General features: G+C 55.7%; 3 protein-coding genes across 5 annotated transcripts in view; all 3 read left to right on the top strand.

Annotated features, from left to right (window-relative positions):
* Nucleotides 1–1770, top strand: part of KDM3B (lysine demethylase 3B) — a 61871-nt gene extending 60101 nt beyond the window's left edge. For both annotated transcript variants that reach the window (XM_081136553.1, XM_081136554.1), the window contains one exon: nt 348–1770. In XM_081136553.1, coding sequence (XP_080992679.1) covers nt 348–428 — 81 coding nt within the window. In that variant the 3' untranslated portion in view covers nt 429–1770. The remainder of the gene's footprint in view (nt 1–347) is intronic.
* Nucleotides 1771–3429: 1659 nt separating this feature from the next.
* On the top strand, nt 3430–9908 carry REEP2 (receptor accessory protein 2). 2 transcript variants are annotated; one of them, XM_081133864.1, is made up of 8 exons: nt 3430–3854; nt 5456–5528; nt 5807–5883; nt 7410–7530; nt 7754–7867; nt 8245–8386; nt 8478–8608; nt 8693–9908. In XM_081133864.1, exons 1-8 carry the CDS (start codon nt 3562–3564, stop codon nt 8759–8761), a joined length of 1020 nt encoding a protein of 339 aa, XP_080989990.1. In that variant the 5' UTR covers nt 3430–3561; the 3' UTR covers nt 8762–9908. The 2 variants fall into 2 exon arrangements, with proteins under 2 accessions (XP_080989990.1, XP_080989991.1); XM_081133865.1 differs by having other exon boundaries at nt 3639–3854; nt 8239–8386.
* Nucleotides 9909–22746: 12838 nt separating this feature from the next.
* On the top strand, nt 22747–26588 carry EGR1 (early growth response 1). The gene is made up of 2 exons (XM_081136720.1): nt 22747–23331; nt 24040–26588. The coding sequence occupies exons 1-2, from the start codon at nt 23031–23033 to the stop codon at nt 25374–25376; spliced, it is 1638 nt and encodes a 545-aa protein (XP_080992846.1). The 5' UTR covers nt 22747–23030; the 3' UTR covers nt 25377–26588.
* The last annotated feature ends 366 nt before the right edge of the window (nt 26589–26954 follow it).

Below are 26954 nucleotides of genomic sequence, written 5' to 3'. Positions count from 1 at the left end.
CATTAAAAAAATAAAAAATAAAATAATACAATCTATCTCACAGGGTCATAGTAAGAATTAAATGGAAATCCACATAAAGAGCTTTTAGCAGTAGTGCCCAGCACATAGTAAGCACATAGATGGTGGTGATTATATGACCTTTCAAATGATTTCATCATTCTTAATATAGACGTTGTATCCTTTGTGACTTGTAAGTCAGCTTTGGGTTGGATTTGGGAAGTACGCAGTCCTGGTTGAGGGGTTTCCTCATAAGCAATTGGCTTACAGGCAGCATAGAACATACATTTTCATTTGCAGAAGACAACATAGGGCTGCCGTGAACTGACTGTGCTGTCTCCTCTCTCCAGGTGAAGAACATCATTTATCACGCTGTGAAAGATGCTGTTGGCACCCTCAAGGCTCATGAATCCAAACTGGCAAGGTCTTAGGCATGGAGGAAGTCCAAACTCCCCTGTGAAGCAGGTCTTTCACTCACACACCTACTGGAACGGCAGGGTTCTCTGCTGGAGCGGAGGCGCTTCACTCAGAGCCAGTGTGGTCAGTATTACAAACTCCAGCCTCTCTTCTCTACGCTGCCTCAACACTGAAGGTTGACACAGGAAAGTCGCACTGTTCACACACAGTTTCAGACTCCAAGCCGAGGGTGCCACATTCCTATCCTGCGGCCTTCTGGGACTCTGAATTGCCTGAACATCACTGGGCTTTCCTGCAGTCTTGTGATCTGGAATATGTGGAAACCAGGAACGTGGGCACGACTTTCTTTTTTTTTTCTCTCGTGCCTAGTTAATTGGGAGTGTTTGGAGGTATGGGGAATCACATAACTGGTACAACTTAGGGGCTAATTGCTTAAACATGCCTGGTGGAAGCCTGACAGTGTCTCTGCACGTGACCTCTGACACAGCCCATCCCAGGAGACAGGGTGAAGCCATTCCCCACAATCTCTCCCATGAACACTGGAGTCTTGCAGGACCCGGGGAGAACCCACTGCTTTTCCCAGGAGGCTCCAGGATTAGGAAACGTGTGTATTTAGTGAAAAATAGGTTTGTAGTGAAATAGTTACTATTTCATGAAAGTAGATATTTTTAGAACTTTTGAAATACCACAGTTGTTTTCCTGGATTATGAGGAAAGGCACATTACATTTAGTCTTCCTTTCAATAAAACTTCTTTGAAGAAATACGATTTTTAGAAATCAACTGTCCATTATAGCACAAAATCAGCCAAAGCAGAATTTAAAAGGATTGGCTTTTTAGGGTTCTTTTAGTTTCTCCCTCTCCCATCTCAGTCCTATCAATCTTGAGGGAACAGCCATCTGAGAAAGAACTTTGTCATGTCTGAGCTGTGGTGTGTCCCACACATACACACACTGGTGACTCCAGGAACCATTTCCACCTATTACCAGCGTTCCCTTGGGACTTCTCTTAACAGTTCCAAATTCGAAGGAAAGTTTGATTTTCCTACATGAGGCTTTTTGTTTTTTGGGTTTTTTGTCCAGAAATATTTCCAGCAAAACTTTCCAACTCAGTGGAGTTTTATTAAGAATTTATTTGAAAATAATGGAATTTGTTGGCCCATGGGTACATTGGAAAATGTATCTGTCTTCTTTCCGCTGTACTGTAGTGCCTGCAGGCTTGTTTATATGTTCACAGTTACTTTTTTTTTTTAATAAAAGTCATTTACTGTAGAATACTTTTAATTTCACTTTCTGTATTTTAATTTTGTTGAAGGGCTGATTGGGATTTCCATGTTCTTATTAAAAATCTAACAAATCTGTTTGGAGTGGAGTAAATTCTTTGCCAGCCATTCTAAAAAGCAAAGTCAGGAAGAGGGTGGGGTTGGAAGTAGAGGGTGGCTCGTTTTCAGATCTTCATTATTTTGCTGCATCTGATTATTACCCTTTGCTTCCAAATTTGTTCCCTATTGGGAGAGGGAAGTGCCAGGTCATTGTGGTTTGAGGGCTTGGGGGTTAGAGGAAAGGAGCCACGTAAGTAAGAGGATGGGAGGAGAGATATGTTTCCCATAGTTTTTACTCAGTGAATGGAGTGGGAAAAGTGGGGTCCTACCTTCCTGGGGCAGTCTTGGGGGGAACTCATGGAGGGTGGCCCGAGCAAGGTTTTGGGCAGTCAGTGGTGGAGTTCCTCAGAGCAGGAGGCCTGGCTGCCCACATGAAACATGTGGCTCCAGATTCACCTTGGAGCTGGTGGGAGAAGACCCAAATGGGGGCCCTAGCCAGGTAGTTCAGCTGGTTAGATCATTGTCCTGCCACACCCAGGTTGCAGGTTCGGTCCCCAGCGAGGGCACGTGTACGAGCCAACCAATGAATGCATAAATGAGTGGAGCAACATATCAGTGTTTCTTCTCCCTCTCTCGAACGTCAATCAATAAAATAAAAAGACCCAAATGGAATTTATTTTTATCAAGCAGCAATGCAAGTGGCTTGAAGACTTAGGACAGACTATGCTCTAATTAGAAAAGGTCTTTTGAAGAGGAAGTTGAAAAGAATAGCAAGAGGGGTCATCAGAGGCCACTTCTCTGGAGCCTGTTGGAAAATATCTTCCAAATAAGCCTGGAAATACAATTATCAGGGTGGAAATAGGTCACTGTGTGGTTCAAAGATACTGAGTTTGAATAGGACCATAACAAATACAGAGCTCTGAGCACGTCCTTTCTGCCCGATGGGCACAGGTGGATGCTGTGATCACCAGGAGGATGACACCTCCACATAAAGGGTAGACGAATGCAGAAGCTTTGAAATAGGAAAGGAAAGGAAAACAAAGGGGAAAGGGGAGTTGTGGCGGTTGGAGCGTTGTTGCTTTGGTGGAAATCAGGAGGCGGGCGAGGGCTAGCCTACATTCTGGATATAAATGTCTTCAGAATTAGGGCATACAGGGCGCCAGTGCTTGCTGATGGGGGTGGAACTGGAGTCCCTGGATCCACCTCCGACCTGGATCCCAGGCCTTCGAAGGTCTGACTCCCCTCCCCAGGGTATTAATCACCTTGAGAGCATAGGGCTCTGCTGCAAAGCCTAGGAACTGACAACCCTAAAAAAAATAAAGCAGGTCAGATTGGGGGATTTTCTTCCAACTGGGGTGTTGGTGGTGGCTGAGAAAAGGCGGGGTGGACAGGTGCAGCTGTACCTTAGACTTGAGGAATTCTTAGGTGGGTGTCTACAGGGCCTGTGACGGGGGGGGGGCGGTTTCCGAGTCACCGGTTGCGAGAAGCAGCCTATTTAAAGTAGGATCCCTGGGTTCATACCTTAGCTGCATGACACAGTGGTTTTGTGACACTTGGCAAATTATTTACTTGAACCTCCGCAAGCTTCGCGTTTCCTTATCTTTGAAATGAGGGTAATTATAACCTGCGCCTTAGCGAAGGGTCCCGAGGACTCGCAGAAACGATGCTGAGGCTCCGCGCGGGGCCCGCCCGCCGTCAGCGCGGCCGCAGCGGGCCGGGCGTCGGGGTGCAGCCGTGAAGGCTTCGGAGGACCTCGGCCTGGGCGTGGGACCCAGGACAGGTGAAGGCGGGGGGGGGGGGGGGGGGCGGCCCCGAGGGTCAAAGGCGCATGCCCGGCCGCAGCAGGTGCGGGGGGCGCGGCGGCCTCCCCTTTAAGAAGCGCCGCCGCCCACAGCCGGCGCTGCGGCAGGACCTCCCCTTTAACGGCGGCGGCTGGTTGCTCCGCGGCCCCGCGGCGGCTGCTGCTGCTGCTGCTCCCGCGGCTCCCGCGGCTCCCGCGGCTCCCGCGGCTCCCGCGGCTCCGGCTGCGCCGCCGCTCGACCTCCGGCAGCTGCATCCTCGCGGGCGGGTCCGCGCCCGCGCCCGCGCCATGGTGTCCTGGATCATCTCCCGCCTGGTGGTGTGAGTGCCGCGGGGGGGCCGAGGGGTACCGCAGCTCGGGAGCACCCCTGCGGGCTTCAGACCGCAGTCACCTCAGGACACGTCGTCCCTGTCTGGGGTCCCCAGAGACCTGGGGGTGTGGGACCCAGGACGGGGTGGGGGGAACACTGAGGAGCCTGGCAGGCCCGGCTCCGCACCCCTTTTATTTTTAATTTCCCTGCCCCTTCGCCGCGCGCATCGCAGGGGCTGAGCGTCGCGGGTGGGTTTTCGGGGGGAGGCGGGCGTGTCCCTTCCCCCGCCCGGCCGCTCAGACCCGGGCCCGCGCCTCGCTGCGGGGACCGGGCTGATGGAAGTGCGGGGAGCAAGCCGGGGCCTCCTCCGAGGGGCCGGGACCCCCTCCCTGCCACCGGCTGTCGGGGGGGCGAAGGCACGCGCTCCGGCGGCCCCCCGAGGGCGGCCTCGGGCGTGGGGAAGCGGAGGAGCTCGGAGGGCCCGGGAGGGACGGCGCCCAGCCGGGGCTGTGGAAACCCGGAGGGAGGGCGGGAGCCGGGGCACTGCCGCCTCCCCCAGGCTCCGGGAGGGAACCCTGCGCCCACAACCCCCATCCTTGAGGACGCCACCCGCACCCCGTCTCCACAGGCCAGCTGGGAAGTGTGCCGCTTCCACCAGGCAGGGGGTCCATGTGGGACCGGCGGTACCCCACACTTCAAGGGGCCGGGCCTCCCCCGGCTCCACGCGAGCCTCAGCCAAGCCCTGCCCCCTCAGGACGCTGGCCCTCAGCTTCGGCCCCGGGGGACTGACACCCAGAACCCCCTCCCTGCTGCCTTCTTCCCAGTTCTGCGCTGTCATGGGCTTGCGTCCTGGCTGCCTCCAGACCGGAATCTCCTTCCTCCCCCTCCCATCCCACCCCAGAGGGAACCAGGGGCCTCATTTCATGTGGCCTTGGGAGCGGCCGCTTCTCTCCTGTCTGGATGAGCCCCGGAGGAGCGAGTCCTCTGAGCGCCTCCCCTGAGGCCTGCATGCGCTCGCTAATGGCATCACCACCAGGTCCACTCCTGCCAGGGCCTCGGGTCCAGGGCCCTCCCCGAGGCTGGTCCCAAGAGTGCGCACATGGGGGAATAAACCCCTTTCCCCTCGCGGGCCTCCTGCCCCATGCCCTCTGCTCCCCAGGGCTCCAGCGGTGCCCCTGCCTGCCAGGTGGAGGGCCCTGTTAGACAGTGTGGGCTTCCCCTGCAGACCTGGCCCTTCCCGGCATGGCCGTGAGACAGGGAGGCAGAGGGTAAGGGACATGGCCTTTGGAGAAGGAAGACACCGTCAAGGCAGCGACTAGACCCCCACTCCCCGTATATGTTTGTGCATAACCAGGGATCATGGCCGAAGGGACCACATTGGACCCTCTGGCCTCTGGGTCTTTCTGTGTCTCAGGGTCTGGAGAAAAAACCAACAATAGAGGGAGGAAGGGATATCACCTTAGCTGGCTGTGACTTCCATGCTTGTGCATCTTCTGAGTCCCGAGTTCATCAATCCAGCTCCTGTAACCTACCCAGGGATTGATGCGGAGCTGGGAGGGAGAGGCCACTGCTCTTGGCCGAGGGGCCCAGTAACCATGCCTGCCTTTCTAGGCTCATCTTTGGCACCCTGTACCCAGCCTATTCTTCCTACAAAGCCGTGAAGACAAAAAACGTGAAGGAATATGTGAGTGTATGACCCTTCAGCTCCCATCCAACCCATGTGGCAGAGAGAGGGGAGGACAGTGGGTCACATTATAGATAGGGGGTGACTTTGTACCGATGCTTTTGGCACTAATGAGACCCTGGTTCAAAGGAGATTCCTGTGTGTTCCTTTCCCCCTGCCCGGGTGTGACCCTCAGGCAAAGTTGAGGTCCTGAGTGTCCCTTCCCCTCAGAACACCCAGCATAGTTGGCAGCAGAGGCCCCTCAGGCCCCAGCCAACACTTGCCCTCTGCACCCTCAGGTGAAATGGATGATGTACTGGATCGTCTTTGCCTTCTTCACTACAGCTGAGACACTCACGGATATCGTGCTCTCCTGGTGAGGTCCAGCATCCCCTCCCTGCATCTTGGGGTCCAGGGCCTCTGGCTTTCTCCGCCCAGCCAGCCCAACAGAAGATTGAGACCCAGGGTGGAGACCACAGTTCTATGGGTTTCTGGATGCCACATCCCCACCCCATCCAGGCCTAGCTTGATCAGCAGAATATCTTTCCGGTGGCATCCAAAGCACCACAGTAGACTTCAGGAAAGCTGTTTCTGCCAGACTTCCTGTGACCTTCGGCAGGTCACAGCTCTCTAGGCCTCAGTTTCTCTATTTGTAAATGATTCAGTCCTATACACATTGGATGCTTGTACTCAAAGGCATTTTCCAGACACTACTAGACTACATAAGAACACTGTGAGGACAAGGGAGGGAATGTCTTAATCATCTATATATTCACAGCAGGAGCTCAAAAATGTTTATTGAATGGGCAGGTGCGTCTTGTAAGAGACAACTAGCATAGCGCACACAGCGCATTGAAAGTCAAGAGAAGAGAGTTTTAGGGAGAGGGAGAGATCAAAAGATGGTTGCGATTGTAGATTACAGTAAGCCTCACTTAACATCGTGGATAGGTTCTGCAACTTTAAGTGAAACCAGCTTTACCACAGGCTAATTGATATAACTAAGAGTTAAGTTTCTACAGCAGCTCATCTGCATTATAACAAAACAACGTTGAGTGGAACAATGTTATTCCAGGACCTGGGCCTATGAGAAAAACAGTTTTAGCAGGGAAGGAAAGTGGGTTGAAAACTGAGGGCAGTGAGTGTAGATGCCTCTTCACTAACACAGGCAAAGGAAAGAGCTCTGATGGAGGCCTTGTGAGGATGTCAGAGACATGCCTGAAGGAGTTTGTGACCTGAGAAGGGGAACCGTGGCGAATGGAGAATAATCCCTAAAAGCAAGGGGCATGTCTTGGCAGCAAGGGATAGGATCCAGAGCACAGCTGGGGAAGGCCCTGTCTTCATGGGAGGAAAGGGAGCGAAGGGGGTGAGAACACAGTAGGCCCAGAAGGTTAGGGAGCACGCCTTGGTGTTGACCCCAGGACAGAGGAGTAGGGGCTCTTCTGTCAGGGTGACAGGGCTGGGAGCCACTGCTGAGGGAACTCCCACTGGGCTCACTTCTCACCTTCCCATTAGAATCTCAGCTGAGCCCCCCGGGCGTGGCTCAGTGGTTGAGCATTGACCTAGGATCCAGGACATCAGGGTTCGATTCCCGGGTGAGGGCACATGCCCCGGTTGCGGGCTAGGCAGCTGATCAATGACTCTCTCATCATTGATGTTTCTATCTCTCTCTCTCCCCCTCCTTTCCTCTCTCTAAAATCAATAAAGATATGTTAAAAAAAAAAAAAAAAAAAAAGCTCAGCTGAGCTTCTCAGTCCCCTTGAGATTCAAAATGACCAGTCTCCCAAGCCACATGGGGACCCCAATGCACTGGGGGGTGGGGGCTGGCCAGCGTCATGCGGGGCATCAGCACACCACCTGACTCCCTGCCCCGGGCTCTGCCACTTGCCTCTGTCCCCACAACAGGTTCCCCTTCTACTTTGAACTCAAGATCGCCTTTGTGATATGGCTGCTGTCCCCTTACACCAAGGGCTCCAGCGTGCTCTACCGCAAGTTCGTGCACCCGACACTGTCCAACAAGGAGAAGGTTTGCCCCCACTCTGCCTCCCAGCCCACCCCAGGCCAAAGTAGCCCCATGCCTGCAGCCACATACATTCCTGGCCCCCCAGAACCTGAGGTGACCTGGCCGGGCCCTGGCCTTCTGCAGCAGGCAGTGCCTTTGTCCAGGTGTGAACAAGGGCAGGGCAGGGCCTGGCTCAGAGGGCCTGCCCCACCTCCTTCCCCTTCCTCCTTCCCCTCTGACCCCTCAGGAGATCGATGAGTACATCACACAGGCCCGAGACAAGAGCTATGAGACTATGATGAGGGTGGGCAAGAGGGGCCTCAACCTGGCCGCCAATGCCGCGGTCACAGCTGCTGCCAAGGTGAGATGGGGGCAGACCCAAGCTCCTGGGGCCCCACCTGTTCATCTCGTCCCCCTGGTTAGGTCCTTCTGCTTCCACCTGTCCTCAGGGCTGGGAAGGTTTGGGGCTTGTGCAGCTCGGGGTTCCAATCCTGGCTCTACCACACTCCAGCTAAGTGACTTCCACTCTCCGAGCCACAGTTTCCTCATCTATCCAAAGGGAAAGTATGGCCCTAGCCTGTCAGTACCACCTTAGAACTGGATGAGAATAGTGTGGGGAAGGCACTGAGCCCAGTGGCTTCCCAGTGCCCCCCCAGTGCCCCATGGTGACCTCTCTCTCCACCCCGCCCCTTCCCCTGGTTGGTTCTCCCCGGTGCGTGGTGGTGATCCTAGGGCCAGGGGGTGCTGTCAGAGAAGCTGCGAAGCTTCAGCATGCAGGACCTGACCCTGATTCGGGCCGAGGACACACTGCCCCTGCATGGACCGGACAGCCGCCTCCGACCTGGCCCTGGCAGCCTCCTGGACACCATCGAGGACTTAGGTACAGGCTGGGCAGTGGGGCATGAGGGCAAGGAGGTGACCAGGTGGGAGGGACACCCCGACCCCTGTTTTCCTTTCCTCCCCACACCCAGGAGATGACCCTGGCCTGAGTTTAAGGTCTAGCACGAACCAGGCAGATTCCCGGACAGAGACCTCTGAGGATGATGGGGGAGACAAGGCCCCTAAGAGGGTCAAATCCATCAAAAAAGTGCCCAAAGCTGAGGTGAGAGCCGAGAACTTGGGGAGATGGGGAGGGGGTTGTGGCTCCAGGCTGAGCGCTCTCTTGTCTTCCTCCCTCCTCCCATAGCCAGTGGCTTCCAAGACGCTGAAGACCCGGCCCAAGAAGAAGACCTCTGGCGGGGGTGACTCGGCTTGAGGTCCCGACCCCCCAGGCTGCAGAGCCCCTGCTCCACACTGTGCTCATAGCCCATGCGTCTCAGACCCCAGGGCCCCTCAGATGGCTGTTTCTGGTGCCTGGCCAGTGGCCACTTTCTGGAAGGGGTTGGAAAAGAGGAGAGAGCCCTGCTGGGGGTGGGAGTGTGTTGAAGGTAGAGGCTGGACCTGGAGCTGAGGACTGAGTCACCCAAGTAGGTGGGGGCTCCTCAGAGCCTGAACTGCCGTTCTCCCCACTCCAGTCCTGTTTGCCCACCCAGTGCCTTGCTGAAAACCATGGCCATCCGCTTCTCTGAGGTCCTAACGTGCACCTACTGCTCTCCCTTGGTTTGGGGTGGGGGTGGGGGGGCAGTCATAGGCCAGATGGACCAGAGACAGGCCTGAAGGTACCTGGGGGAGGGAGGGAGTGGGGAAGGCCTCGGGGAACCTGGGCAGGGGCTCCAGGCCACAGCTGTGAGTGGAGCGCAGGGCTTAGTGTGTGCTTAAATGACCAGGGTGGCCAGGCTGGAACTGTAGCTGGGGACATTGGATGAACTGTGTGCTACATGTCCCCACTAAAAAGAGGTGGGGTTCCAGGGGTGTGCATATGAGTGTGTGTGTGTATTTCTGGGGCTAGGGCTGGGAGGATTTGGGGTAAAGGACTTTCCCTCCAGCAGTGATCCCCCACCCTCAGCCCTCCCTCCTCGTCTCTGAGCCTCAGAGGACTACAGCCCACAAGGCAGTGGAGCTCCCGAGGGGCTTCTCACCTCCTCCTCTGTCCTCAATTCTTTTTTGCCTCTTTCCTTTCCTGCCCTGTCCGTGCACTGGGCTCCTCTGCCCCTCAGGGCCCGCTATAGAGGCCCCTGCTGAGCCAGCTGCTTTTCTCCACACCCAGAGGCCGGTCCTCCTTTCCCCCAGGGTCCTCTTCCTGTGCCAAGCAGACTAGGCCCCATGTGAGCAGACCCATGAGAGCCCAGCCTCTGCTCCACACCCTGCCCCAGCATCTGCCGGGATTTCAGTCAGAGCCAGGAGGAATGTGTGAAGGAGAGAAGGCATTTAGGAGCCAAGGGGCTCCCAACTCAGTGGAGAGTGGATGCTCATTGGACCTCTGGCACTGGATGAGCCAATAAACCAAACTCGGGCACTTCATTAACTTCGGCCTCTGTGCTTTGTTCTTGCCCCACCCCGATCTAGGTGGGAAGGGCCTGAAGTGAGAAGCAGGGCTCAGCTGTGGGAGGGAGGGGACAAGAGGTCAGAATGTGAACACCAGGAGCTCTGGGGAAATGGTTTTGGGTTCAAGACAGAGTCAGGGGACCAGCAGGGGTCAGAACTTAAGAAGGGGTAGGGGCCTCAACCTTCTAGGGCCTCCTGCCCTGAGACCCCTCCCCAAATCGATTTTCTGGTACCTCCTGCCAGGTGTAAGCTCTGGGGACAAAAGCCCTATGAGGCCTCCCAGGCAGGGCTGGAAGGTCAGATGGCCATAGGCTAAAAAATGCTACAAAGGCTAAAAAATGTTAGAGGGGGGGCTGTAAGCCAGAGACTCTGAAAGGAGGTGGATTGAGGAAAGGTGACAATGGGAACCAGCCCCAAGGTTCATCTCTGACCCTGGGAACCAACCAGGAGACAGGTACCCAAGACTGGGGCTAAAGAAGCAGTGCATGTGGCCCCATAAGGGAGGGGCTGTGCTCTGAGCTGCTGGGCTAGGTTGGAGGACAGGAGGGAGACTGCAGGACATGGGGACTGAGCCCTTGAGAGGCAGAGCCAAGGCCATCAGCGACCAAGGGGTACAACTGGCTGGGATGAGACCCTGGAAGGCAGAACTAGGGAGAAGGAAAAGAATGGCAGGGGCGTTGAAGCAGCATCAGAAGAGAAATAAAAGGACAGAGAGGGAGAGATCGAGGGGAGGAGGAGGGAGGGAGAAGGGAGCAGAGAAAGTGCAGCTCAGTCTCCTGGAAGGAAAATGGAGGAGGCAGAGCATGGCTGGAGTGGGGAGTGCGGGGACCTAGCCCCAGCCCCTGGCCCCAAGGTTGGCAAACTGCCCCTGCACCAGGCTTTTCTCTTCCTTTCCTGGTAGCATAGGGGTATGTCCAGCCACACGTGAGCCCAGCTCAGGAAAGTCAGGACCGAGGCTGCAGGGCCGGTGAGGTGGGAAAAGCCTTTTTCATCTTCCCTGGAATCCCCCAGTGAACAGTCTTTTCGCCATTGGCCTCTGAGCAAATGTGCCCCTTTATCAGAAAGGAGAGGAAGTGTCAGGGTAGAATTCAGGGGGGAGACTCTCTTGTTCTAGATCTCCAGAGAGTAAGATGCTACAGTCTCATGCTAGCAGCTACTAGCCATATGGCCAGTGAGTTAGGCCCTCTCCAACCTAAATCCCATTTACTGCATTACACACACACACACATACACACACACACACACGCACACAGTGACTGGTAGCTAAGGAGGTCACCCCAGATTCTGCACTGCCAGGCTCTCCATGCGCATCTGGGTTTCCCTGTGTCAACAGGAACATGCTCAGATTTCTAAGCTCATTGGTCCGTTGCCATGGAAACAATCATTCTCCTAGAACTTGGCACAGGGCCTGGCCACTGTGGTGCAGGGGAGGAGAAGAGAGATGGAGGGTGACAAAAAGAATGAGTGGGAAGTCTCTCCGGAGGAGGCTGGTGAAGCACGTCTGGGTCTAGGTGAGCCCTTGCCACCTCGTCCCCTGGGACCACCTGCCCTCTCCCCTCCGTCTCAGCAGATCCCTCCAGGCAAGGAGAGTGGGGTCGAGAGGTCAGAACAGAGGTGTGTGGCTAGAGCTACGTGGAGGGTGCTCAGTCACTGCCTGCGTCCCCAGTGGGCACTGAGGGATCATTAGCTTTGGAGTGGGGGCTGAGGTCTAGCCCTGTCCCACAGCCAGATCACCTTGGGGACCCTGGGCAGCCCTCCGGGCCTGAGGTTTCCGGCTAGAACAGCCTCAAGCCTGGAGCTTCTTCAGCTGTCTCCCTCTCCCTTCCTTCTATGTGTCCCTCATCCGGAGAACCTGCTTAAAATGGGATTTCCAGGCTATGACGTCAGAGGAAAACCAGCAGCCTTAGCCTGTGCCAGCTCTTTCTTGATTAGTAGAGCTGACCCCAGCCTTGCTCAGCCTCAAGGAAAGAGGGGTAGGCAGAGGAGCAGGGGCCCTGGGCCATATGTGTGGCACCCATATCTGTGGCCATAACGGGGAGAGACTGTTTCCAGGCCGAAGTCCACTGCTGGCTTCCCCACTGCCTCAAATTTCAGCCAGTACGTGATCATCTTCCTCCCAAATTCCCTCAGTTTTTTCCTGTCCGAGCTGCGTCAAGCCTGGAGGACGAGGGCAGGTCAAGCCTTAGAGCCGTTTGGGTTTTGCCTGCGAGCTTGCGGGGTATCTAGGCTACGGGCAGCGACGCGTGGGAGGAGCGCCTGCAAGGAGGAAAAGGCCCACTAGGTGGCGCAGCTCCCTCCCAGTGTGGGATTCCCCGGGCCCTGCAGGGAACAATCTCTCCCGCAGCCCGTCCGCTTGAAACACGGTGAGCACTGTGCCTCACTCCCTGGAGTTGGAGGTTCATGAAGAAAGCATTCTTGTGGGTATACAGGCCAGCTATGGATTCTGAAGCAATCGCATCTAAGCCCAGCCTGTGTGCACACCCCGTGCCTACTGCCCACAGGAGGTGAGACCAGAGGGCAGGTCCTTCCTTTGGGTGAGGATAGGCCCCTCCTGAGAGCTGGGAAATTGCCAGGCTGACCCAGGAAGGGGCCTTGCAGCACAAGGGACCCAACTGAGCTTCTGAAATGGCATCTAGAGAGGCTGTTGGAGCTGATTTCAGGGTCAGGTGAGGAGAGGGACCCAAGAGGTGGCAAGGGGTAGGGAACTTGGGAGGGGCAGGGTGGGCCCAGAGGAAAGGAAGCTCACCTGGCTGTAGGATTTGATGGGTATGGTAAGGTATTTTTGCAGGAGCCCAGGCCGGGGCCCTGATCCTTATTAATCTACCTTTTCCTGACCCCACCAGCCTTGCATCCCTAATGAATTACTCTCTCCTTTTGTCCCAGCCAGATGAGTGATCAATAAGTAATGCTGCCTGAAATATTGATGGTGAGTTTTACACCAGGATCCCTTAGCTGTGCCTGTCATTGGGGAACTCGAGAGCTGACAGAGAAATGCATGGCCCCCCAGAGGGCTCTTCCCTGTCTCTGCCAACAGAAGGTCTTTCTTTGCCAAGATTTCAACCTGTTCCCATCTTAGTCAGAATCATGATTCACTTCTATCAAGTAAGAAGAGGAAAGGTCCCCCAGAGACCCACTCAGCCAGCCCCCAGGGAAGGATGGGGTAAGCTAAACCAAGCGGAGACCCTCCAGTGCCTCCTGTGATGCGACTGAGATCCCATTTCCTCTGTTTCATGTCCATCTTGGACCTGCCAGGTCCAACTTCCTGAGTGGTGACTCAGAAGGAGACCTGCAACTTCCCTGCCCCACCTCGAGCAGAAGGGACTTAGAGCTCCCAGACTTCTCTGGCCTAGATCACTCTCATCTGGTTTTATTTTCCCTGGAAGATGGGGAGGAAAGAGAAGGAGGTGAACACTTTTGAGCCCTCTCGAGCTCACCTTGCCCGATGCCAGTGCCCTTTGCAGAAGCCTGGCCTACTCAAATCTTTGCATGCACAGTGCCATCTGCACAAGCACTCTTGTTTTCCTGCTTCAGCATGGTCAAGTCCTGCATGAGCTTCAAGTCTCAGCTTAGTTGGGACTCCCCCACTCCACTCCCTCCAGGCCCCTGCGGCATCCTGCTGTTCCTCCCTGATGGACCCTGTTTGGTCCTTGCCTGTTTCCCCACCACACTGAAAGCCATGTAGTAGGCCATGGGCCTACCTGGTTCCCCACTATTTCCCCAGCACCTGGTATGGAGCCTGGCATACAGTAAGCACTCGGCACATTTTTGTGGAATGTTTGAATGATGTCCCTGCAGCACTCCTGGAAAAACACCAACCTTCAAACCTCAGAATCCCTCTGCTGAGCTGTTTGCCTACACCTGAGGATGGTACAGCTGCTGCCCAGATCAGCCCCCTCCCTCTGATTGCCCGGCATGTGCTCAGGCCCACTTGCTCTCCTTTTCTCTCTCTCTCACACAGATGGGAGTCAGCTTTCCAGCCACATTCAGTTCTCACTTTAATTCAAAAGCTAAATTGGGAGGAAGAGCAGCTTCACACTCCCAATTTAGCCTGGGAGAGAAAAAGAGAGACAGCCTGGATGTTGCCAGGGAAAGGAGAAAGTTGGGTTTGGGGTGGGGAGTGATGACAAACATACCCAAGAGAAGACTAGAAACCCCCACCACCCAGCTCCTAAAAATAAACCATATAGAACCATGGCCCCAGAGTGACCCCTATAAAGCCTCTTTCCTATTTCAGTGCAGCCATTCCAGGCATTATCCCTGTCTAGGGGTGGGGTTAGGGGAGGCAGAGGAAACTCTGGTTATCAAAACTATCCAAAGAGGGAGATACTGCTGCTTTGGCCACTGGTAGTAAGAAACCAGGAAGCCCTTCTTAAATCTAACTTTAATCTCTCTTGTGATCGCTGAGAGGATCATGACAGAGCCCACAGACAGATACTTTCCCACTAATATTCATAACAGCATCATTCACAGATGTCAATAGGTGGAAATAACCCAAACGTCCATCAACAGATGAGTGGATAAACACAATGCGGTATATCCATATGATGGAATATCATTTAGCCTTAGAAAAAAAGGAAATTCTACCACATGCTGCCACATGGATGAACCTTGAGAACGTTATGCTAAGTAAAATAAGCCAGTGGCCAAAGCACAAATATGATTCCACTTATGAGGTACCTAGAATAGGCAAATTCATAGAGACAGGAACTATAACAGAGGTTGCCAGGGGCTGGGGGGAGGGAGCAGGATGGGGAATTAGTGTTTTAGCTACAGAGTTTTTGTTTGGGGTGATGAAAATAAAAAGTTCTGGAAAAAGGATAGTGGTGATGGTTGTGCGACACTGTGAATGTGCTTAATGCCACTGGATCGTACACTTAAAATGGTTAAAATATGCTATGTCTATTTTACCACAATAATTTTTTTTAAAAGACACTGAGTCCAATGTCAGCTTTAAGACAGTCATCCCGCCATGATGGCTCTGTCTGTGACTGAACCAGAGGGGAACTGGGTGCTCTAAGTTCCAAGGATGCCCTCCCTTTGCGTGCTGATAGGAATAGAAGTGCTGCCTTGCCCGGCCGGGCGTGGCTCAGCGGTTGAGCATCTACCTAGGATCCAGGCGATCGGGGTTCGATTCCTGGTCAGGGCACATGCTTGGGTTTTGGGCTCGATCCCCAGTTGGGGGCGTGCAGGAGGCAGCGGATCAATGACTCTCTCATCATTGATGTTTCTCTCTCTCTCTCTCTCTCTCTCTCTCTCTCGCTCGCTCGCTCGCTCTCCTTTCCTCTCTCTGAAATCAATGAAGATATATTTAAAAAGAAAAAAAAGAAGTGCTGCCTCAGCCCAGAGCAAAGCCAAGACCCCTCTGCGGATCTTCCTAGGGAGAGGCGCTAACTCTCCCTCCCTCTTATCACCGCTTGTCAGTGTGATAAGCTGGATGGAAGCTCTTCCTCCTGCTTCCAGGCCCCGGCTTCCTCTTCTGTCACTCACTCTGATGTTGCTCTAAAACAGGGCTTCCACATGGCTGGAGTGGGGGGGTGGCTGGAGGAGGAAAATGAGAGGACCCCCTTCCACCCAGCCTCTCTGACTGTCCTACTGCCACTGTACCAAGGAAATGGATGCACCTGGTGCAGAGCTGCCTATCAACAAATTTGGGCATCAGGTTTTTCTTGCTCTCTGCCTCCGACGGGAGGCCCCTGAAGGGAGCCTGTGAGAACTGGTGCTGATGCGTCCAGCCCTTGCCCTCTCTCCTGGACTATTGCATGGGTTCCTGGCTGGCTCACCACCAGTCCTTCTCCACCCAGCCTCCTGCCGTGATTTTAAAATGGCAAGTTGGCTTTCTGACTGCCTGGGAACCACTTCAGTGGGTGGGGCTGGATTAGGGGCTCCCATTCTCACCGTACTTCCCCTGTGGGAGCATGGATCACACTTTCGCCCTTGCCTGTTTGCTAGTCTTGTCTCGCCCGCGAGGCTGTGAACTGCAGAAGGAATACCCTGCTTACTTTTCTTTGCATCATTAATGCCTAGAGCAGAGCAGAAGTTTGATAAATAATTGTTGAATGAGTGAATTGAAATGATCTGTTCACATGTCTGTCTCCCCTATTCCACTGGACTCAGGAACCCCTGTAAGGCAAAAGCTTTGTCCAACTCATTCTGGAACCCCAGAGAACAGTTTTTGGTATGAGGTGGGGTTCAGCTAGAGGGTTCTGAAATCAGACTGTCTGGACTGGAATCCTGGCTCCACCTTTGCCCGGCTCTCTGACCTTGAGCAAGTCACCGGCCTCCTCTGAGTCTGTTTCCTCATCAATGAAATGGGGGTGAGTATGCACTGAGGCACTGTGAGGACAAATGCCTATTGTGTCGAGTGTTTAGCACAGAGACTCTCAGATCTTCAGTGTGTCTGGGGAGAGGGGTGTGTGTTAGAGAATTCACCTAGAGATCAAGGAAAATCAGAGGAAACACGCACCACCGCTGATGGCTGCATTCTCGTGTTTGGAGGTGGGGGTGGGGAGATGAGGGCAGGACCAGAACAAGGCAACCCCAGGGGCTGCCTGCCCCTCACACCAGGTCTGCAGAGTCCAAGCTCACCCGCCATGAGCTGAGCAGCCCCGGCTCTGGGCAGTGGTGAGGGGCCAGAAATAACCATGGTTGCTATTCCTGCCTTTCTGGGCTGGATGGGAACACTGCCTTTCTAATCTAAAGGCTGCTCTAGACTTCCTGCACATCAGTGGGCTCTTATGTAACACTCCCCTCCCTCTGCCTGCCCAAGGAGCTTCCAGAGATTTCTGCAGTCAGCTTTGCCTTTGCCGCACACTCAGCTCAGGTAGGGGAACAGAGAATTCACCATAGGCTAGATTGTCCTCTAAGCCCAGGGTCCTGCCAGCACCGGCCTGGGAGAGAGGCCACTCGGCATAGAGAAGAGGGACTGATGTCCAAGGACAGTAGTTGCTTTCTGCATCTGCAGGGAACTCTGGGACAGAGAGGACCGGGGGAGCCTTCCCTAAGTGTTCACCTACCTCCACCCACTCCCTCTTCCCTTAACAGGCCTCTGTGCCACCTCCCCAAGTCATTATGCCCCAGTGCCTTCCACTTCAGGCCCAACCTAACTCTGTCTGGCACATGACCCCTCAGACAGACTCTGAGGACAGCAGCCCAGACCCCAAATCTCTCAGGCAGAGCCCCGGCCCTGGGCCAAGTCCTACATGGTCTCTTCCCTACAGCCGCTGGGTTCCATCTGGAGCCTGCCGGGGCACCCTCTTCAGAGCCCAGGAGATGCCCTCTGCATCAATTTGCATGGGTCCTTTCCAGAACTGGTCTCCAGCTATGCTAGGACTCAGGTTCCCCTCTGGCACCCAGTCCCCCATCTGTAATTGGAGTAGATGAGACGGCTTCACACTCCAACACTCCAGATGATTCTCTCTCTCATCTCCCCTGCCTTTGTCTGTATCTCTATTTCTCCCCACCTTCTCCGTGAACCTTCTGTCCCACCCTCTACCTGGCCTCTTCAGGTTTCTTCTCGCCCCTCAAGACCCTCCCTGGGGTGGGAGCAAAGCTGCCCCACCCCCACTGGAGACCAAGCCCTCCATGTTTCCGTCAGAGCCCATCAGCCATCGGAAAGTGTGACAGGCACCCCAGGCAGAACCAAAAACAGAGTCACTTCCTGAGCCCCAGGGCCGGCCACAGCCGTGGCAAACCACAATCTGAACAGCACATGTGGGTGCTGACGTAGCCCGGGTTTGGGGAGAAGGAAGCGGCAGTGGAAAAAGGGGCTTGTTTTTCTTTGAGAGCTGCAACCTGCTCTGCCCTGGGTTGGGGTCTGAGACAGGATGGTTCCTTCTGGCTTTCTCCTGGAGCTCCTGCTGCATGGACAAGCTCAGTCCCTCCCTCACCTCTGCCTCCTCCGTCTCCCGTTTGCAAGGAAAGTCTGAGCAAAGACAGCAAGCAGCTCAGACGTGCAGATCCTCCGCGGGCCTCTCACCTTTCCCAGGACTTCTGGATGAGTTACCTGGTAGCCAACGTCTGAGGGTCCCAGACTCATCCCTAAACACATCTTGAGGCCCCATGGGTACCCAGACCAGGGTGCAGGAGTGGCTCAGAGCTTTCCTTACCCTCAACTTGGTTTCCTTTAGGCCCCAGGCCAGTTGTCCCATCTGGGCTGTTGGTCACAAGTTGGGTGCTCATAAGCCCAACCTGAGACCTGATTCCTTGGAAGAGGACAATTCTTTTCACCATGTTACCTCCCCTTTCTGTCTCCTAAGTCACAGCAAACAGGAGTGTGCCACTGGCCAAAACACAGACCAGAGGAGTGGGGGGATAACTCAGATGCCCCCAGCCCCGCTGCTGAGACCAGCAGCATAACCCTACCCAGGACACGGGCTCTCAGGCCTTCCCTTTCACTGGTTGCCCCATCTCAGAGAGGGCTTAGGTCTGGGCTGCATGTAGGGGCTTTGAGCCAGCTCCTCTCACTGCTCCTGGGCAGAAACTGCCTTCCAGGATCATACACCACGGAGACTGGGCAGAGTTGAGAAGGCCACCTTCTCTTCTGTATGAGCTGTAGAGGGCAGAGCAAAGGAGATGAGAGTGGAGGGGTACAGCTGAACCCTAAACATTCTCACTGCCCACATCTTAGCCTGAAGCTCCAGACTGATCATGGCCAAACCTCTCTCCCTCCTGAGGCCTTTACACAGCTGTCCCCTTTGCCTGGAATGCTCTCCCAACCACAGTCCTCTACAGAGTTGGTTTCCTCTCATCCTTGATATCTGTATAAATGTCACCTCCTTTGAGATGACTTCCCCACCTCTCTAGTATGTTGCACTTATCATAATCTGAAATTATCCTTTATATTTATGTAGCTGTTTAATTCCATTTATCCCACTGAATGGTAGTTTCCAGAAGGGCAAAACTGTATCTGTCTTCCCCACTCTGGAATCCCCAAGACTTAGCACTGCATCTAATACAAGCAGTGGCCGCTAAACTTTTTTTTAAATGAATGTTTTCTTCAACCTTACCTCCTACTACTTCCCAGTAGGAGCCCTCTCTACGCCAGCCCATTTTCCCCAGATAGACAACACATGGGCTCTCCTGGCCACCCCCACCCCCACCCTGGCCTGAAACTACCTCTCACTTGGCCCTTCTCACGTTCTTTCTCCTCCAGAACCTCATCATCCCTGCCCTACTCTCAGTCCCCTGAAACAACTTCCCCCCCACCCCCTACGTCCTTTGGTGTAACTAGCTTTTGGTGGCTGATGGGGCCGCTTCCTTTTTTTTATTATTATTGATTTGAGAAAGAGAGAGAGAGAGAGAGAGAAACATCAATTTGTTGTTCCACTTATTTATACGTTCATTGATTGATTCTTATATGTGCCCTGACCAGGGATCAAATCCACAACCTTGGCATATGGGGACGACTCTTTAACCAACTGAGCTGCCCGGCTAGGGCTTGCTTCCTAGTCTTAATTCTCATGTAACAGAACCCAGACTTCCACCCAACAGTAAATTCCTTAGAGACAGGGGCCTATGCCTTAGGCCTTACCCAGGCCTTGCCTACAGTTAGTCCTCAGAAAGGTTGCTGTGGATAATGGGTGTATTAATCAGAACCTCCTGGGTTGTGAGAAACAGAATTATTAAAATGAGCCTGTTTTATTTTTATTAAATAAAAGAGGAACTCAACTGGTCTGCATAACTAAAACTCCCAGGCTTTATCCAGAGACTTACTCTCTGTAGGTAGGTCTTTTCTCTCTGATTTCCACTGCACTGGCTTCATTCTCAGGCAGGCTCTCCAGTCTTGATGGCAGGATGGCCTCCAGGCTCACATTCCATTGGCTGAGTACCACCAGGGAAAGAGAATTCCTCTTTTTCGAGAGTCCCAGAAGTGATTCTCATTGGCCTGGTTTGAGTGATGTGCCTATCTGGACTCAATCTCCATGACTAGGAAGATGGAATGCTCCGAGGCTGGACCATCCCTAGATGGATGGCCTGGCATGGGTAACATACCCACTCCTAGGTGTGGGATGGGGTTAACTTCCCCCAACCACATGGACTGGGGTGGCTCCTCAAAGGAAATTGCTGGCTGGGGAGTAGTTCCAGAGTCCAGCTTAAGTGAGGACCTTAAGATACCTTAGGTCAGCTTGCACATTAGAATCATAGGAGAACCAGCTTGCCCTGCTTGGAGAAGAAGGATGTGCTCTTGGGGTCCAGGCAGCTCTCCAGGGACAGAACAGGGATCCTAGGGTGAGCTGCCTGCTCAGTTTTGGAGCTCACAAGCTCAGAAAGATTATGATTCAGTTGGTCTAAGGTAAAACCTTTCTTTTTCAGAGCTCCAGGGGTGATTCTGCTGCATAGTCAAGGTTGAAAAATTCTGCTCTAGGAAATGATGTTCTGCAGCAAGAAGGATTTAGATTAGCTGTACGGGACAATGTCCCATGTTAGAATTGGAATGTTTCTTCCTCTCTGTACCACTGGTCGGTCAGAAAAGGGTCACTGGGGCTTGCCTGGAGTCTGAGGATGGGTGGGTGAACTGTGGGTTACCCTGTGGATCAAAAGCCCCTGAAAACAACAACAGTCACTGTTTATTGAATGCCAACTGCAAGGCAGGCACTGTGCTTTGGGACTTCACAGATGGCAGTCCAAGTAAGTTTCAGTCTTCATGACATCCTCCGTGTGGGTGACATTAACATTAACCCTATTTTACAGTTGAAGAGAGATACAAAAAGCCTGGGGTAGGTACCCCACCAGGGAGTGGCAAAATGGACATTCAGACACAGAACCATAGGACCCTGCCTGGCTTGGCATTCCTGCCCTGCAGGAGGTCTCAGACAGGTTCATCACTCCTGCCCCTAAATGGACAACTCGTTAGGTAGGTAGGTGGTGGGAGTGGGCCTTCTTCCCAGCCCTAAGCACTTGGGATGGGGAGCTCAGACCTAGGGCAGAGAGACAAGGGAGTCCTGGTTCATTGCTGGATTCCTCAAGCAGATTTTTATAAGAAAATGTCAGAGTGTGTGTGTGGGGCGGGGCGGGTAGGAGGGTGTTACAGAGGGATGAAGCCCAACGAAGAGAGTTAACAACCCCCCTCCCTCCTCCCCCCATTCAAACTCCTTGACCCCGACCTCCTGAGGCTGTTTGGGTTCCTGGAGACCTTGACCTGCCGTCTTCCCTCCAGGTGTCATCAGCATCCTCCTTCCACACACATACCTTCTGCTTTCCTTTTAAATTCAGAAAAACAACACCTCCCCTGGATTCAGAGCTAGAGCCGGAGTCCTCCGCACCCGTCATCCCTGTCGTCTCCGGGGCTCACTGAACTGCGGACGGGGAAGGGCTTCCCTGCTTGCGTCCAACTCCTGGGAGACCTGCGGTAACGGTTCCCGCCCACACACCTGCCCCCCGCTCAGGGAGGGGAGCGGCAGCCCGCCCCGGGTCTAGTCGCCGCGGCGGCGGCTCCCCCGGGACTGCAGGGAGAGCCCCGGCGGCGGCGCCTGCTCAGTTCGAGCTCACTGCGTCTAAGGCTCCCCACGCCTGGCTGGGCGCCCAGCACAGCAGCCGGGGGGGGGGGGGGGGGGGGGGGGGCAGGGACCGCTCGGCCAGGGGCTCTGGGAACCGAGCTGGAGAGGGACCTCCAGGGGGCAGCACCGAACCGCTAAGCAAGTCCTCTCTAGGTGCCAGCCAGGGGTCCCCAGAACGCCCATAGGGAAGCCCCCTTTTCAGATTCACGCACTGCCCACCCCACCTCCGCCTGTTCTGGATAAACATGGGAAAGTCTCCCACCACTACAAGGATCACCAGCTCCTGGTGGGAAAAGGACTCAGGTCTCCCCTAGGTGAAACAGGTTCCCTCATCCGGTCACCCAAAGGTGGTCTCTTTCCCGCAGGGGACCAGGGAATAGCCATTCGGTTCTGGGTGGCGCAGAGAGATCCCCAAGCTCCAACATCTCACTGGAAAATGTCGGAGCAGCAGGCGTCCACTGCAACGCAGAGGAACCCAGGAACCATGTGGTTATCATTTCCTAGCCTCAGTTTCCCCGGCGACACCCGGAAAGGCACCTGGTCGCTCGTCTAGGCCCGGGGTCAAGGCCCCGCCTCTCCTGGGCGGCCTCTGACCCGGCTGCCCAGCCGCTCCTCCCCCTCGCTCCCGCCCCGCTCCCACGGTCCCTGAGGTGGGCGGGCGGGCGCTGGATGACGGCGACAGAACCCAGGCCCGACTCGCCCTCGCCCCCGCCGCGGGCCGGGCTTCCCCGGCCCGGTCCCCGCCGAGGAGCCGCCTGCGCCGCGGTGCGCCCGAGCCCTCCTCGCCTGGGCGTCCCCCGCTTTCGCGCGCGTTCGGGCTCCCGGCTGGTAACCAGGGAGGAGGGAGGGAGGAGGGGAGCAGCCAGCGGGACCCGGAAACGCCATATAAGGAGCAGGAAGGATCCCCCGCCGGAACTGCCCTTATTTGGTCAGCGCCTTATTTGGAGCGGCTCGATATGGCTCGGCCGCTTCCGGCCCGGGAGGAGGGGAGGAGGCGGGGGGAAGGGGCGGAGGGAAGGGGCGGGGGCAACGTCTGGAACTCCGGGGCAGCTTGGACGCGGGAGTCCCCAGCCGCGGCTTGAGCCTTAGGCTTTCTCGCGGTTTGGGCTCCCAGGGTGCGGGAGGCGGCGTGGGGCCCGGGGTGCGGGATGGCGGTGCCCACCGTCTCGGATGCGGGGGGGCTTCACGTCACTCTGGGTCCTCCCGGCCGGTCTTGCCATATTAGGGCTTCCTGCTTCCCATATATGGCCATGTACGTCACGACGAAGGCTGGCCCTCGCGGGTCCAGACCCTTCAAATAGAGGCGGATCCGGGGAGTCGCGAGAGATCCCAGCGCGCAGAACTTGGGGAGCCGCCGCCGCCAGCTACCGCCGCCGCCAGCTTCCGCCGCCCAGGACCGGCCCCCGCCCGGCCTCGGTAGCCACGCCGCGTCCGCGCCGGCTGGCGGCGAGGGCTAAGCCTGGGAACCCCACCTGCGCTCTGCACACTGTGCCCGAGCCCCGCATGTGACCCGGCCAGGTCCCCGAGAGTGTGTGTCCCCCGCATCTCCAGCCCCGGGCTGCGCCCACCCGCCCCAACACCGGCTCTCCAGCCCGCCCGTCCGGGATGGCCGCGGCCAAGGCCGAGATGCAGCTGATGTCCCCGCTGCAGATCTCCGACCCGTTCGGCTCCTTTCCTCACTCGCCCACCATGGACAACTACCCAAAGCTGGAGGAGATGATGCTGCTGAGCAACGGGGCTCCCCAGTTCCTCGGGGCCGCCGGCGCCCCTGAGGGCAGCGGCGCTAACGGCAGCGGCAGCAGCGGGGGCGGCGGAGGTGGCGGGGGCGGCAGCACCGGCAGCAGCGGCAGCGCCTTCAACCCTCAAGGGGAGGCGGGCGAGCAGCCCTACGAGCACCTCACCTCAGGTAAGCGGCGGCCCGCGCCGGGGAATCGCCCCTTCGCCACCGTCCTAACGTTCGGCCCTTCCCCGTGGCCTTGGCAGCGCCCCCCCCCCCGGCCGTAGCAGCGCTGCTGGACCTCAGCGATGCAAGTGGGGTTTCCCTTCTATTTCTCGCATCCCCAGGGCCCCGTGTTAGAGGGGTGCCTGGGGGACATCCACCCCCCACCCCCCCCCTTCCCCGTCCCTAGCGGTGCGCAGAGGAGCGGGCTTTTGTTTTGGATGGAGAGCTCTGGGGCTGCGTGGGTGGGTGGGGGTGGGGGCGGGCTTGTGTTGACCAGCAGGACCGCGAGCCCCCCCCCCCCGAGGAGCCTGCCTCGCCAGCCGCCGGCCCCTAAGGAAGGGCTGCGATGCGGGGCCGGGGGGTGCCCCGGCCCCCCGGGTGGGGGATGCGCACTAGCGAGGCGGAGGGGTGCTGGCGGGAATCCCGGGGCCGCGCGGCCGCCGCGGCGGAGCGCCGGGAGCCGCAGCGCAGGGGGATTCTCGTGTTTGCGTCAGCTGTTGTTGAATCGGCTCCGCCGCTGGCGCGGGCCCAGGAACATTGCAATCTGCTGCGATCAATTATTAACCGGCGCGGCGGCGCGCCGACCTCTCGGGCCGGCCGCTCCGCTCCCCCGCGTCCCCCTGCGGTCGCTCGGCGGTAACCAAGCCTCCTCCCTCTCTTTTCCCTTGCCAGAGTCCTTTCCTGACATCTCGCTGAATAACGAGAAGGTTCTGGTGGAGACGAGCTACCCCAGCCAGACCACGCGGCTGCCCCCCATCACCTACACTGGCCGCTTCTCTCTGGAGCCCGCACCCAACAGTGGCAACACCTTGTGGCCTGAGCCCCTCTTCAGCCTGGTCAGCGGGCTCGTGAGCATGACCAACGCACCCGCCACCTCCTCCTCGGCACCGTCTCCGGCGGCCTCCTCCTCCTCCTCCTCCTCGGCCTCCCAGAGCCCACCCCTGAGCTGCGCGGTGCAGTCCAGCGACAGCAGCCCCATTTACTCAGCGGCGCCCACCTTCCCCACGCCCAACGCCGACATCTTCCCCGAGCCGCAGAGCCAGGCCTTCCCGGGCCCCGCGGGCACCGCGCTCCAGTACCCGCCTCCCGCCTACCCGGCCGCCAAGGGTAGCTTCCAGGTCCCCATGATCCCAGACTATCTGTTTCCACAACAGCAGGGGGACCTGGGCCTGGGCACCCCAGACCAGAAGCCCTTCCAGGGCCTGGAGGGCCGCACCCAGCAGCCGTCGCTCACGCCCCTCTCCACCATCAAGGCCTTTGCCACGCAGTCGGGCTCCCAGGACCTAAAGGCCCTCAACACCACCTACCAGTCCCAGCTCATCAAACCCAGCCGCATGCGCAAGTACCCCAACCGGCCCAGCAAGACGCCCCCCCACGAACGCCCCTACGCCTGCCCGGTGGAGTCCTGCGACCGCCGCTTCTCGCGCTCAGATGAGCTCACCCGCCACATTCGCATCCACACCGGCCAGAAGCCCTTCCAGTGTCGCATCTGCATGCGCAACTTCAGCCGCAGCGACCACCTCACCACCCACATCCGCACCCACACGGGCGAGAAGCCCTTCGCCTGCGACATCTGCGGGAGAAAGTTTGCCAGGAGCGATGAACGCAAGAGGCATACCAAGATCCACCTGCGGCAGAAAGACAAAAAGGCAGACAAAGGTGGTGTTGGTGTGGCCTCCTCAGCGGGGGCCCCGTCCCTCTCTTCCTACTCGTCACCCGTGGCTACCTCCTACACCTCCCCGGTCACTACCTCTTACCCATCCCCAGCCACCACCTCGTACCCATCACCTGTGCCCACCTCCTATTCCTCTCCGGGCTCCTCGACCTACCCATCCCCTGTGCACAGTGGCTTCCCCTCGCCCTCGGTGGCCACCACATACTCCTCGGTTCCCCCTGCTTTCCAAGTTGGCAGCTTCCATTCCTCAGCTGTCACCAACTCCTTCAGCTCCTCCACGGGGCTTTCGGACATGACAACCACCTTTTCTCCCAGGACAATTGAAATTTGCTAGAGGAAAACAGGGGAAAGGGAGAAAAAAGAAACACAAGAGACTTAAAGGACAGGAGGAGATGGCCCTAGGAGGGCTTCCTCTCAGGAGGCCAGATGGAGGTTCTCAGAGCCAGTCCTCCCCCTCTGCTTGGCCCCAGGGTCAGCGTGGAAATTCTGTTGGCCAACAATCCTTTCTGCCCTCTTCCCCTTCCTCCTCTGCTCCCTTTGACTTCAGCTGCCTGAAACAGCCATGTCCAAGTTCTTCACCTCTACCCAAAGAACTTGATCTGCATGGATTTTGGATATATATCATTTCAGTATCATCTCCGCCGTATGCCTGACCCCTCGCTCCCTTCAACGCTAGAAAATCAAATTGGCAGAAATGGGGTTTGGGCCCCTCAGAGCCCAGCCCCGTACCCTTGTACAGTGTCTGTGCCATGGATTTCGTTTCCCTTGGGGTCCTCTTGATGTGAAAGATAATTCGCATATTCTATTGTATTATTTGGAGTTAGGGCCTCACTTTGGGAAAAAACAAAAACAAAAAAAAAAGAAAAGCCAAGCAAACCAATGGTGATCCTTCATTTGTGATGAGGCTGTGATTAAGTTTGAAGCCTTTTTTGAAACAGTCCTTGGTATTAATCAGAGCATGTGTCAGAGTGATGTTCCGTTAACCTTTTGTAAATACTGCCCGACTGTACTCTCACATGTGGCAAAACATGGTTTGGTTTTTCTTCTTTTTTTCTGAAAGTGGTTTTTCTCGTCCTTTTAGTTTAAAAAGTTTCAAGTCTTGGTGCCTTTTGTGCGATGCGCCTTGCTGACAGCTTGACATGTGCCAGTTTAAGGGACGTGCTCACCTCTAGCCTTAAGGGGGGCAGGGAGTGATGACTCGGGGGACGCTTTTGAAGCAAAATGAGGAAGAGGGCTGAGCAGAGCCTCGGTTCTCCAGAATGTAAGAAGAAAAAAAAAAAAATCTAAAACAAAATCTGAACTCTCAAAAGTCTATTTTTTTAACTGAAAATGTAAATTTATAAATATATTCAGGAGTTGGAATGTTGCAGTTACCTACTGAGTAGGCGGCGATTTTTGTATGTTATGAACATGCAGTTCATTATTTTGTGGTTTTATTTTACTTTGTACTTGTGTTTGCTTAAACAAAGTGACTGTTTGGCTTATAAACACATTGAATGCGCTTTCTTGCTCATGGGATATGTGGTGTATATCCTTCAGAAGAATTAAAAAGAAAAATAAAATAGCGGTGGTTGCGCGTTTCTTTCCTGGACTGGGGGTGGGCTCTGGAGTCTCCCTCCCTGTTGAGGGGTTTGAGGGGCTTTTATAGAGACAAGGATATTCCCCACCAGAGTTACGGGGGCCACTGTGTGTCATTGGAGTGAATTCTTTTTTAAAAACTGACTTTAGAAAGGGAAGAAGGGAGAGTGAGAGAGACACATCGATCGGTTGCCTCCCGTTTGTGCCCCAACCAAGGATCGAACCCGCAACCTAGGTTTGTGCCCTGAGCAAGAATTGAACCTGTGACCAACCATCCAATGCACGTGACAACAACCAGCTGAGCCACACTGACCAGGCTGGAGTGAATTCTTTA

The sequence above is a fragment of the Miniopterus schreibersii genome (genome assembly GCF_964146895.1).
Source record: "Miniopterus schreibersii genome assembly, chromosome: 4".
Classification (NCBI taxonomy): domain Eukaryota; kingdom Metazoa; phylum Chordata; class Mammalia; order Chiroptera; family Miniopteridae; genus Miniopterus; species Miniopterus schreibersii.
Note: the sequence above shows the minus strand (reverse complement) of the source record. Positions and strands in the feature narration are given on the sequence as shown.